The sequence below is a fragment of the Artemia franciscana genome, chromosome 18 (genome assembly GCF_032884065.1).
Source record: "Artemia franciscana chromosome 18, ASM3288406v1, whole genome shotgun sequence".
In the NCBI taxonomy this organism is placed as follows: Eukaryota; Metazoa; Arthropoda; class Branchiopoda; order Anostraca; family Artemiidae; genus Artemia; species Artemia franciscana.
In genome coordinates this window covers 27631267-27645507 of record NC_088880.1, presented here as the reverse complement: position 1 = coordinate 27645507, position 14241 = coordinate 27631267, and the positions used below count along the sequence as shown (strand labels likewise).

The 14241-nt window shown below is 33.7% G+C and overlaps 1 protein-coding gene across 5 annotated transcripts in view; it reads left to right on the top strand.

Annotated features, from left to right (window-relative positions):
• LOC136038829 (SCY1-like protein 2) overlaps positions 1 to 14241 on the top strand; it is an 80853-nt gene that overhangs the window by 46463 nt on the left and 20149 nt on the right. For all 5 annotated transcript variants that reach the window (XM_065722241.1, XM_065722240.1, XM_065722238.1 and 2 more), the window contains 4 exons: positions 1512 to 1742; positions 5262 to 5397; positions 9758 to 9977; positions 12565 to 12723. In XM_065722241.1, the coding sequence (XP_065578313.1) occupies positions 1512 to 1742; positions 5262 to 5397; positions 9758 to 9977; positions 12565 to 12723 (746 nt within the window). The remainder of the gene's footprint in view (positions 1 to 1511; positions 1743 to 5261; positions 5398 to 9757; positions 9978 to 12564; positions 12724 to 14241) is intronic.

Here is a 14241-nt window from a genome sequence, read left to right as displayed (position 1 = left end):
CACAACATTCCAAGCGATACAATAAAAATATTTTTAACACCCTCAGAGAGGTGCCCCAAATGGCGTCCTATCACCATGAATGATATTCCTGTTTTGTAGTAGGGATAGGCACTTTATTATAAAACTCAGCATGGAATATTAGTATGAAAACATCTTTTTCTTTATATATTCCTGTTTGAAGTCTTGGTCAACTAGACAAAAACAATACAAGAGACAGTTGGCAAATACAGGCCAAATCCAATATGTCAAATTCATAGACTTGACAAATACCCCATAAAATCCCAAAATCACATCTCAAGCGTATATGTTTAATTTGCTGTTGATTTTCATAGGGTAGATTTACTAGGAGGTTGATTCTTTTTGCAATACTAGGGGAAATCATCCCTTTAAAAGGAATTTGAGTCTTTAAAAGTCCCTAATAAGTATAAACTAATACCGTTTAGAAAGTTTTGTTTAGGTAGTTCAGTCAAGTTTAATAAAGTCGAATAATAGGATATCAAGTAAACTAACGAATATAAAAAAAAATATATAAACTAGATAAAAAACGAATGAAAAAATGTATAAACTATTTAAAAATAAATATAAAATATGTAGGAACTAAATATATATATATATATATATATATATATATATATATATATATATATATATATATATATATATATATATATATATATCAATCAACTAAAAAATAATAAAAATATAAGTAAAATTTTTAAATTAAAGAAAAAAAAATTAATACAAAATATATAAAAAATCTATTAATGTTGAAATTTAAACTAATAAAGCCTATGAATTTGACATTTTGGATTTGGCTTGTATTTGTCAACTGTCTCTTGTATTGTTTTTGTCTAGTTGACCAAGAATTCAAACAGGGATGTTGAAAAAACTTTTATAATAAAGTGTCCATCCCTACTACAAAATAGGGATAGCATTCACGGTGATAGTGCGCCGTTTGGGGCATAACGCCGTTGGGGCGTTATATATATATATTGGTCCGAGGTAAATTAAAAAACTTTGAGTCGAAGTTTGAAGATCGTATTCCCAAGCGACAAAGTTTTCCCAGAATCGCCTCATGGAAAACATAAAAATTGCGGCCTTTTTGAACTCTCCACACTCTTAGAAATAATTTTGGAGGGTTTGTGCTTGACGTTTTTTTGGTCTTATTCTGGATCTAAACGTGAACAAAAATTAATAAAACCTCAAGTCGATGTATGGTTTGTAATGAACACCGTGGATCAGCTAGAATAAGCTATATGATGCCATTATGTTTCTCGTAACATTGCTACACTGGCGGATCCAGGGGGTCGAGGAGGGGAGGGAGCCACCCCCAAGATTTTGTGGTGCCTTCATACCTTGTGTTTTTTCCTATTTTTCACTCTTTTTTTAAAATAACTCTGTCAATTTGGTCAACTATTTTGTTTGGTCAACTTTTTCAATTTGGTCAGCTTTATTTTGTCACATTGGCCCCCTCCTCCTAAGATTTCGCTTATTGGCATTAATTTTTTTAGGTTTCTCTGTTATTTTTGAAAAACTTGGAATCTCTTTTGGACAAATCTTCGATTGATTCGGTCAAATGTGATCTTACTCCACTTGTGGCTAGGTGTCTTGACCAGCCGTCTCTAGCCGAAGCTTGTCTTGCTGCTTTACCGAAGCTTTCTTCTAAGTTGGACTTTCCAATACTGCGATCAACCTTGCTTCCGAAAATTAAAAAACTTTGTATGGACTCAGACAATCTTTCAGTAAGTAAATATTTTATGGATTTTTTTTTTCTCAATTAGTATAGTCTGGTAGATTCATAAAAAAGGATAAAGAATACGACATAAGACTTTACTATCCCTACTGGGGGCGTTGATCTCCTTTTTTAGCCCTTGGACAAGGAACTACAATGGGGGGGGGGCAGCCATCTTGTGCTTTTCGACAGCCTTCGTATTAAGCTTCCCAATGTTTCTCCAGGCACCCATTTAGAGCTGGGTCAACCGTTGACAGTCACTCCACTGACCCACGTTCCCAACCAAATAACCAGCCACACCTGCACTTGAACGCTTATCATCACAGACAAAGAATTTCAGGTCCAGCATGCTTACCACTCGGTTAGGTTTATATTATTGGTAGATTTATATTGCCCTTTTAATATTGCCGCTACAGAATAAAAATTAATTAAAAGAATCAATAAAAAAGAGTAAAAAAAGAAAGAAATTTTTTAATATATAAAAAATATGACAATATAACGTGAAAAAAAAATAGCAGCACAAAACAGCGAAAAAAAAACAGTCTGTCGGTGCAAAATGCAACAATCATAATATAAGAAAATAATAGTAAAAAAAAACGAACAATGATAATATTATGTTTTTTGCTTTGCTTTCTTAGTTCTTGTTCTTCTTTTTGTGTAGCATTTTATTTATTTACTTATTTCCCTCAAAATCGAGGAGTATATAAAATACTTAGATGAAATTGCTGAAGAAAAACGGAACACTTCAGCAAACGAAACCAAGCATTGATTTAAAATAGGCTTAATAAAACAATAAAGTAATAAAAAGAAAAGTAATAAAAGTAAAGAAACAACAACAAAATACGATACGTTATTTAAATTCGCGAAAAAAATGATAAAAGTTATCCCTCTTAATCCTAGCAAAATCCAAGGGCTCTTTAATTTTGAATCACAAAACTAATGAGTTACTAAAACAAATTGGAAAGCCAATTATTTGCAACGTTATAAATAGTAAACGCGAATTGAAGACAAATTGTAGATTGATTGGAGTCATTTTAGTTCACTTAATTTTATGTAATTTATTCAAATCTTTTTTCTTCTACTCAAGATTTGTGCCATATTGATTAATTATGGATAAGTCTTATCATAAAAAAAGAAAAATATTATTTTATATATTGTCTGCACTAATTATAAGATAAAGATATTATATCGATGTACATAAAATAGGGTATATAATGGATTGTTTGAGCACTTCTACAACAGGCAGATGAATCAACCATTAAGATGTTAAGATAAATTGTTATTTAAATGGTTATGTTAGTGATTTTAAGTTTAACGGTTATTAAATTGTTAAGACTATTAAGATTAAAATTTGTATGTCTTTATTAATTACTAAGGACAAACGTATGCTGGAAGTGCCAAGGGAAATGAAATTGAAATTTTATAGTTTGGATTGGTTCAGCGAAAATTTACGCGACTTAACATATGTTAAAAAAAAAATTAGGAAATATCGGAAATTCAATTTGACTACAAAAAGATCTTCATATCCAGAAATACTGTTTTTGGTAAAAGTGGTGGAACGAAATATATCCTCGAGTTTGGAAAAATGAAAAAAAAAATTCAGAAAGAAACGTGGGTGAAAATTAAGCTAAACATATAAGACATCAAATGGTCTAAGAAGGTGTTGCTGTATGTGGAAACAAATAGATTGTCAATATGTGCATCATGTTGTCGAATTTAGGCAATTAAATTTTCTCATCTATTTTTGTGTTCAACGTGGCAACACTGATAATAATGTGATATTGCTCTCAAAAACTTCATAATTTTCAAACAACCGAAAGAAAAAGTATTAGGAGAATACTGTTTACAGGCGTTTGATTGATATTGTCTATGGATAATTTTTGGAACCCGTTTGACTGACAGTATGTCAAACAACAAGCTCTCCAAAAAATGAGGCTGTATCCCACTTTCTAGGGCTATACTAAAAGAAAGGTTAAGATGGCTAGGACACATTTAAGGATGAAGGATAGCAGATCGCTAGAGACTCTTCTTTTCAGTCACCAGGGTGGGACCAAACTAAAAGTAGATCGTTCGCGAAGGAGAGGGGAAGAAGTCACCAAGAAAGATGTCAGCACCAAAGGTTAAACTTTATTTGAGAAGGTAAAGAGTAAAGCTTAAAATAGACAGGGGTGGAGGAAGAGCGTACACAGCCCTGTTGGTCTCATGCGGCCTGATGAGGCGATGAGTTTTTGGTATAGTAGTTGCACTAGTATGATTGGTTTCTGCCCAGTTCAGTGCTTTGGAGCTTGAGCTTTTAGAATCAAGTTAAGGGCCAATTAACACGACTGATGCCACTAGAATTACCCGCATTATCGTAACTTACAGAAAAATAATGAAATATTTATGACAATGTGTAGTGATTACTGTATAAACTTAGCACAGTAATAAATAACGATAATAATAATATTAATAAAAATATTAATACATAGAGCGAATTAATAACATAGAAAGAATTAATATGGAAGAAAAATCTCTGACCATGAGAACTTTTTTTGGGGGGGAGGGGGTATTTTTATTCTTAAGTGTGCTTTGTTTCGCAATGGTATTATCGTTTTACTATCTAAATTCATTGTTGAATTGTTGTTGAATATATCTATCTACTAAAAAAGACGGCAATGATAATATAAAATAAGTAGCATAATAATAAAATAATATTTAAAGTATTCAGAAATATTTAAATATAAAAAGTATATAGGTCAACATTATCCTCAAAAGTATAATTAAAACTATCTTTATAGGTGAGCAACAATTGTGTAGGCTATAAATGTAAGTTCTCGAAAACGGCTCCATATTTTTTCGGGTAAATTTGTATCTTGGGAAATTATCGCATAAAAAACCGATCGGGATAGGTTAGAAGTCTGAGAAAATTCGTTAAGAGCCTTAATTTTGGTTTTTACAAATGCTGTCTTGTAGTAAAAATTACAATGACATAATGTACGTAAAAAATTACAATGACGTGATGTATGTCATGACATCATATGACGCAATTCCTCTTATATGAGATAGCTGAGTTTCTAAATTTAGTCCGTTATTTATCCAACACAAAGTCTGTAGGAAGTCCCAAAGAACGAAAATTTGCAGTTGCACTTACTATAAATGACGATTCTGTTTTAGTCTTTCAATTCTACTGGCCGTCGTCTTGTTTGAAGTTTTCTTTTTGTAGAGTTCTATCTCTCTTGGTTGTTTATTGTCATGTCTGGCCAGTTCGGCTTAAGAACTTTCATTCGTTAAATGAATATTGGTTAGGGTCTCTCAAGAGTGTATGGCTAGCATGCTGCAGACTGTTATCTGATTGAGCCTATAGTCAGTCCTCTGGCTGAAGCTGCACCATCTGTCCTGCTAGGTGGTCATTGGGATCATGTGTATAAAAGTGTTTCTTCCAGATTTTGAAATTCCATTTTTGAAGTCATTAATTGTATTGGTTCTGACTACTAAGCCAAGTCTTAGTAAAGACCCAGTTAAGCTAAATTTGTATTGTTTTCATTCTTAGCTGAGAGTGCAAGGACTGCTTTCGCTCGCAAAGATTTTGGATCATTTGGACAAATGGACAGTGCTTGATGAAGTTCTTCCGCTACTCAATCAGCTACCGGGTAAAAACCAATCTGCTATCATTATGGCCTGTGTTGGTAAGTCCTTTTAAAATCCCTCATCACTTCATTCGAAACGTGGCAGCCCCCCGAAAAAAAAGAAATAATTTCTAGGGTTTTTAAGGCCATTCCTATGAGTATTTTATTTCTCTCCCTCACTTCAACTTGCTCAATAACTTGCAGATGAGAGTAGACATTTTTAGATCCATGATAATACCAATTTGCTCCCTTAAATCTGTACCTCTTTTTCTGAATGTTCTCCTAAATTTCTATCTTCTCCTTTAAATTATTTTGGTGTTAAAATTTCTTCTAATTTAAAGTAGGTATCCATGTTTCAAATATCACCCATAATGCTAATGCGTCTGTCCCCTTCGTTAAGCTCCTTAATAGCTCTCGCTTCTTAAGCTCCTTAAGCCCGTTCCCATCCTTCAAGGATTTATACTTCCTTTCTCAGCCCTCATTTTGAATGTACCTGTCCCGCAAGATACCCTGGCCTCTCCTGGGAAAAAAGAGCTTTGTGAATAATTGTCAAGTTCCTTACTCTCTTCCTCTGAAAAACCCTAGGTTAGGAATGCTTGAGTGCAGGAGAGGTATGTTGTGCCTTTGTTTTCAAAAAATGCAATGACAAACCCTAGCACGGAAACTATGTTTGTCAAAAGACACTCCCTACTCAGATTTCACCTGCCTTGGTCTGTTGCTCAACTCGTTCCAATCTTGTCCCCCGTTCGCTCTTTTACCTCCAGATATTGAAAAACTTTTGTCTCCTACGCTACGGAAAAATTAACAAAACGTCCCGGTAGTTTCATACTTATTGTTACTTGTACAGGTGTTGCCTTTTTTTCTATGCATTTGCTTCTTTTCCTTCCTTTTTGCGTTTTTAATAACCGTTTTAATTCTTTCTATATATCAAATTAAAAAAAAAACTTTTTAACTGAAAATAAAGAGCGACATTAAAACTTAGAACGAACAGAAATTATTCCTTAAATGAAAGGGACTGTCACCTTCCCAATACATCACTCTTTACGCTAAGATTTGACTCTTTGTCACAGCTCTACTTTTAAAAACAATAAAAACTTTACCGTATAGAGTGAAGCGTTTTTTTAAGTTATTAATTACATTTTCTAACTAAGCGAATTTCATAACTTACAGGCCTCTCCCTACGGACTGTGGGAAGTCATTCTACACCTAAAGACATAAATTGTTTGGTCTTTCGACTTTGCTGAACAAAATGGTTATCTCAAAATTATTGATGAGATAATTTTTAGAAAAAAAGGGCATAGGGGGGCCTAGTTGCTCTAAAAGGGCACTTAAACTTTTAATTTTCGCTCAAATGTGCCCTCTCCCAATCTCTTAGGACCATTATTTTGATACAATCACCCCCGGAAAAAAAATAAACACGTGTCTGTTATCTGTCTTCTGGCGAAAATATCAAAATTCCACATTTTTGCAGATAGGAACTTGCAATTTCTATAGTATGGTTCTCTAGTGCGCTGAATCTGACGGTTTAATCTTCATTAAGATTCCTTTAATTTTAGGGGATGTTTCCAGCCTATTCAAAATATCAGCCGAATTTTCTCAGGCTTGTAACTCTTGATGGCTAATACTAGACTCGATGAATCTTATATATTTGGAATCAGCATAATAAGCTGATTCTTTTAATGTATCTATTGATATTAGAATTCCGTTTTTTAGTTTCGGCTATTATTGAGCCGAGTTGCTCCTTATCTACAGTTCGTTATAATAAACTGTTCGATATTACTGGTTTTACTATACAGGTGTCACCTCTTTTAATCTTTTGACATACCATGACCATAGACGTCCGGCTAAATCCCTACTAGAAAATTCCCCGAGGCCAATCCCACCGGAAAATTTCACCCCGCGAATTACCCACCCCATAATTTCACATTTTTGAATTATTTTTTAACCTTTATCTTACCCTGCAAACTCGGCCTCTGAAAACAGGAAAAGAAAAAGAATTCAAAGAAATAAAAATATAAGTACTATTTGATATTCTATGACATATATTTTACGTATATTTTGGAATATGGGTAGAATGTTCCTTTTTGTTCATTTTAGAATGTTTACTTTTGTTCATTTTTTTTATTTTTCACAATTTCTTTTTGGCTGATCACTTTTAGATGTGAGGGTAATTTTTTGGAGTATAATTGTTTGCAAGGGGGAACCTCTCGGTAGTGATTACCTGCGGGGGATGGGGAGGAATCAGCCTAGGACCTAATATACATAATAACGGGTTATAGGCTAATTAGAAACTGATATTATACAAATATGTTTGTGGGGAGGTGGATGTGCTTTTTTGTGTATTTTGTGATAGTTGATTTATGAACTATATAACTTACGATTTACAAACTACGATAATTTATTTACTATATATATGTATTGACGAATTTGACAAAATTATACCTTTGGACAGATAAATGAACGTCGAATCTGAATTGTAGGAAAACTTCTTCGGGACGTTGATTTTGCTGATGATGCTGGGCTCATAGAAGCCGACAAGCAGAAGCTTCAGAAGCTCCTTGAAAACTCGCGAAGAAATCTGAACAGTTCGGACTACAAATCAACGCTCCAAAGACAAAAGCTATGTCAATTTGCAGTTCGCCCGTGGTAATCCAACTTGGAGATAAAGACACAAAACACGTGACAAAGTCAAAGTAGTTAGGCAGTACAGTAACTTCCAATGGCGACCCTGAAAAAGAATTACGCGCCAGAATAGCCTCAATCCACGCAGCATTTCAGAGACGCATACCGGTCTGGAAATCCACAGTGTACTCGCAGGAACTGCGAGGAACTTTGTCTGTTTTGAGTTACTCTGTGGAGTGTCTAGAGCTAACTGCGGAACAGGAGAAACGTCTTACCGCCTTTGAAAATAATTACATTCTTTGGATCCTAAGGATCAGCTGGAGAGAGATACCTTGGACTTGTCCTTCGTATGCCAGATCATGGATTTCCTAAAATGCTCCAGTACGGGCTACTGGAAGGCACCTGTCACCCAAAAAATCAAAGAACACGCTTTTTAGAACGTGCGAACGTGACAAAAGAGCACTCCAGACGAGCCTCATCCCAGAGTGGAAGAACCTCTACTCGGCGGCCCGCTTGAGGGAAGAGTAGAGGCTCCTCACCGATGCCCTGTGTGCCTCTAAGGGAACTGAGGTCTGAGGTAAGTTAATTCTGGTGATTGGAGTGGAAGCTTCGATTGAACTAAAGGTACTTCCTGAACAGTCACAAATGGACGCTAGTTCACCTCCAGCAGCGCTTTTTAAGCATTTTCTGTATTCACGGACAATATTTAACCAGCTAGTTATTAGCAATATAAGTGCAAAAATATCAACGCGAAGTCCACTTGATGGAAGATTGGAGGCTACTCATTGACGCCCTTAAAAGTTGTAAAGTAAGGTTGATAAAATGACTGTCTTAAATAATAGTTAAAGAAATGGTTAAAGGACTGGTTATTTATTCATTCTGTCATTTTAATTGTGCCCTCTTTAGCCAATTTTAACTTTGCCAGCTTTGTTTAATGTTTTTAACCTGTTGTTCTTTTTTTACTAGAAATCAAATTTGACTTTTTTTGTCTTATGATAATTTTTTTCTGTCATTTTAATGACAGAAATTTCATTTTATATATTCAATTTCATTTTATTTATTCTGTCATTTTAATTGTGCCCTCTTTGGCCAATTTTAACTTTGCCAGCTTTGTTTAATGTTTTTAACCTGCTTTTTTTTTTTACTCGAAATCAAATTTGACTTTTTTTGTCTTATGATAATTTTTTTAATAATTAGCTTATTTATTTTGTTGAAGAGGCTATAAGAAAAAAGTTATTACATTACATTGTCATTTTCAAAAAAACTTTACGTTTTAGATAGAGTTACGACAGACCAAAACTGGTTAGAAAATAACTGGAACAACTGCATTAAGTTTTTAAAATCAGCTTGAAACAAGCTCGGGAAAAAAAATGATACCATTTACCCTTTTTTTATGAACAGAAAAAAAATATTCATCTTAATTTTCTGAAATGCAAAATTATAAGTCCTCTAACCCCCCTCCCTAACAAAATTTTTCTGAAATTTTCAACTTTATTCCTTAGCCGCGAGCCAAAACAGTGCGTAGCTACCAAACTACGTAAATTGTCAGTTAATGGAGCTTACTGAATACATGCAATATCTACAGTTAGAAATACTCACTTGCTCTCAGGACGAACTTATTGTGGTTGTAAAAGTACTCCAGTGAAATAACAGCTTCCTGGAACATATAGCCTCTCGTAATTTGCTAGATGTTTGGAACACTGACCGACAGTAGGAAAGTTTTGTGCGATGCTCCATCATATTATAATTACTCTTTTTATTCAATTTACTTTAAATTTAATTAGATGTTTAATTTTAGGTATATACAGACTGGCTTTTGAACAGCCGAAACTTGGTATTCCAAAAGAATATTTGGCCACAAAAGTATTGCCAGCATTGTGGCCAATGACAGTTGAGCCAGGATTGAATTTAGTGCAGTTGGAAGCTTTGATTCAACTCATTAGAGATATGAGTAGTAAAGTAGAAACAGCACAAAAATTGACTCTTAAATCGTCCATGGATATTAGCTTGGAGCACAAGTAAGTTGTAGGTAGTTGAACTGGGATAATGGTAACTGTGGTGATTAAAAGATATGGCAACTATAACTGTTGCCAACAACTGTTGAAGGAGTCCATGAAAATGATGCATCACCATTAATCTGGACATCAGTTCAGAGCACATTTAGATATCTACAGACATCTGCTATACTAAAGGTATCTACTACAGATATCTATAGTAGATAACTATAGATAGCGAAATGAATTACAAAAACATAGAGACTGAAATATAGAGATAAAATTGATATCGAAATACTGATACCGTTGAAGATATCTACTATAGATTACTATAGATACGGAAATGAATTACTGAAGGTATAGAAGCCGAAATATGGAAGTAGATACGATATAATACACACCAAAATACTCCGAAATATAAAAAAAAAATAAATTGTGTGGTCATCATTTCCGCAATTTTCAAGGCGATTTCTTGGAATAAATTTTTATGGCACTTGGTATTTACCAAGTGACATCACAATTTCTGTCAGTCTGTCTGTTGGTCCTGGTTTTGCTAGTTCGGGCACTTTCAGATAAGCTAGGACGATGAAATTTGGCAGGTTTATCAGGGACCAAACCAGATTAATTTAGAAATAGTCGCCTCCCCGATTCGACCATCTGGGGGGGGGGGAGGAGTGGAAGGACGATTAATTTGGGAAAAATAGAAAAAATGAGGTATTTTAAACTTACGAACGGATGATATAATCTTAAAGGAATTTGATATTTAGAAGGAACTCGTGTCTCAAAGCTCTTATTTTAAATCCCGACCGAATCCGGTGACATTGGGGGGAGTTGGAAGGGGAAACCGGAAATCTTGGAAAACGCTTAGAGTGGAAAAATCGGGATAAAACTTGGTGGGAAGAATAAAAAAAAGTCCTTGATACGTGATTGACATAATCAGGCCGGATCCGCTCTCTTTGGGGAAGTTGGGGGGGGGTTATTTCTAGTGCGTTTGCGAGTTCGGTGCTTCTGGACATGCTAGGACGATGAAAATTAGTAGTACCAAGTCTAATTTTAGGTTCTGACCTCGTCAAAAGTGCCATATGAGCTCTTGGCTCTTCCGCCCTCGTCACAAGTACCATATGAGCTCTTGGCTCTTGTTTACAAAGGTGGTCCCCATGGGCGTCAGCAGGGACCCCTTCCCCTCGAGAATTTTTCATAAATGAGAGAATGGAAGTATTCCCATTTTCATCATTGTAGAAAATAAATCTTCTAGTAGCATTTCTTCCCAGGAAATTTCCAGGTGCTGCCCTGGAATAACGATGGAATAGTGATTAATTCCTGTCAATTGGTGATGAATGGGTTACACACAAATACAAAGTAGAGACAATAGGGAAAATCTTTTCAAGACAGTGGAAATCAGTTCTGTGGATATTTCGGCCCTATGTCCAAGGGCTGTCTTCAGCACAATACAAGAACAAGAGAGAAACTATATACATATATATATATATATATATATATATATATATATATATATATATATATATATATATATATATATATATATATATATATATATATATATATATATATATATATATATAAATGAACTTACATCAAAATGTGAGAATTAAAACTAAATAATTAAAAACACTTTAAAACTTTTTTAAAAACAGCCCTAGCATCCTTACTTCAACGAAGTTCAACCAGGACTTTTTTTAAAAAGTGTTTTTAATTATTTAGTTTTAATTCTCGCAATTTGATGTAAGTTCAATTTTATATATATATATATATATATATATATATATATATATATATATATATATATATATATATATATATATATATATATATATATATATATATATATATATATATATATATATATATATATCTCTCTTGTTCTTGTATTGTGCTGAAGACGGTCCTTGGACATAGGGCCGAAATATCCACAGAACTGATTTCCACTGTCTTGAAAAGATTTTCCCTATTGTCTCTACTTTGTATTTGTTTGGTATGGAAAGGCAGTGTGGTCTTCGTCGCTAATGGGTTACACCATAATATACCAAGTCATGAATGGTATGATGGTCAGGACTGTTAGCAAAAATATGTTTCCTGAAAGATTCACTATTTTCCTACTAAGGACACGAAAAAATGAAATCTAATCTTTCAAATTTGTTAAGGAGAGACTCAACCAATTATATAATTGAACCAATTATATAATTGAACCATGTTCATCTCCAAAGAAATCATATTCCCTTTCATCATATAACCCTTTCCCTTTCATCTAAACCGACTCATACTTTCCCAACTCCTTGCCCTCTCCCCTCAAAGCTAAACTTTCTGATATTCTTTTATTTTCTCGTGATTCTAAAAGATTTTGGGTCTCCAAGCATTCTATTATAAGTTTAGCCCATAGTATTATGTTTGTATTTTTCTCTCTTCCTTTCTCTGCTCTATTGTTGTTATATTATTCGGTTACGGGTCATAGTAATTGTTTCTTAGAAACTATGATGGATAACGAGTCCCTCTTTTTTCTTCTTTTTTTATCTAGTTGCATTGCTAATAAGCAGTTCAAAACTTTAGAGTTCTTTTATTTTTGCCTCTTCAAAAAACTTTTTTATGGTTTCAGAAAAATCCTGGATGAAACTTTCAAGGCCCCCAATGGATTGGTTCAAAAGCCTGAGACTATCAGTAAACCTCTTAGGGGCACAACGACTACCACTTTATCAGCCAAAGATCCATCTACAATTATGGCTACAGCAGGTCAAACATTAGAGAACCCTATGCGGTATGTAATTTATTTGCTATATTTAACACTATATCTTTTTTTATTTGTTTTTTTGGTTTAAACTTGGCCGTTGATAAAGTTAAATGAAAATATTGGAGCGCGTTCCGAAACGCAATTATCATCAATGGTCACTAAATATTTATTGTCATTAATTGATAACTTAGTTAACTATTATATTATTAGTTATCATTCGGGTGTGTTGCTAAACTTAATTACCTTTTTTGATTATAATAATGGGGAGAAGAGAATTCAGAGACAAGTGAGAATTGTATTAAGGATTGGTTAGACTGCGGTCGTTTTCAGGGAGTAGGGGCTATGTATTTCTAATGATGGTGTCTTCGCTACAAACAAGAGTGTGGCTACTGCTCGTCTCCCTAATGGTAAAAGTATCATTGTCTAACTTAAATAACCAATTCACTTACTTAGAATCATCATTCTCTTGTATAAGTTGCTACCAAGTTCTGCAAAGTTGGTTTACCTTTTTTTATAATAATAATTGGGAGAACAGAATTCAGAGACAAGTGAGAATTAGATGAAGGATTGGTTGTTAGACCGCGGTCGTCTTCAGGGACTAGGGGTTATGTAGTTCTAATGATGGTGTCTTCACTACAAACAAGAGTATGGTTACTGCCCGTTTTTCTAACAGTAAAAGAATAGGGTCTACTGGGTATTTGGCGCTTTACTAAAAGGAATTAAATTACAAATATTTTTTTTTTGTTCTTATTACAACATTGAAAATAAAATTAAAATTGCAGTGAAACCAGACCAGGATTTGCCAATAACCCCACTAGGCCTTGCGGCTTTCACTATTCCCGAAGTTTTGTTCCCCGGAAATGTTGCTAAAACAGAGCGGCAAAAATACTTGGGCCTAGAGGCGTCAAAGCTTTAGATCTGGACTGGGTGAAACAAAATCTTGAGCTGATGAGCTTTCAGTAATTAATATCATTATTTATCCAATATTCTGTTTAATTTATTAGTTCTTGCCAAAACTGTTGATTTATTTTAGAATAAAAAAAAAATATTTTGAAATAGGGAATTTTAAAAAATTTTAAACTTTGGCAATCAAAAACGAACAGAAATTAATTTAAGGAAAAGCTTTCAGAAAAAGAAGTTTTCTAAAGAAAAGTAAAGGTCTTATTAAGCTTAAGATCAGAAGAAATAGAAACCTACAATAAATCAAACTCAAAACAACCTGAAATTACTATTAAAGAATAAATGAAACCCAAAGCGAACAGAAATTAAATAAACAATCATGGCCAGATAACATACAACAGGTACTAATATAAATGAATAAATAAATCTCAGAACGAGTAAACTTAAGTTGAATATGCAGATCAAGCTTAAAATAAAAAAAAATTTAGCTATTGAGGCATAAATGAAACCCAAAACGAACAGAAATTAAATAAACAATCATAGCAAACAAACAAACAACAGTTACTAATATAAGTTAGTAAATGAATCCTAAAACGAATGAAACTTGATTGTACAAATGCAGCTTGAAACAAACAAAAAGCTTTA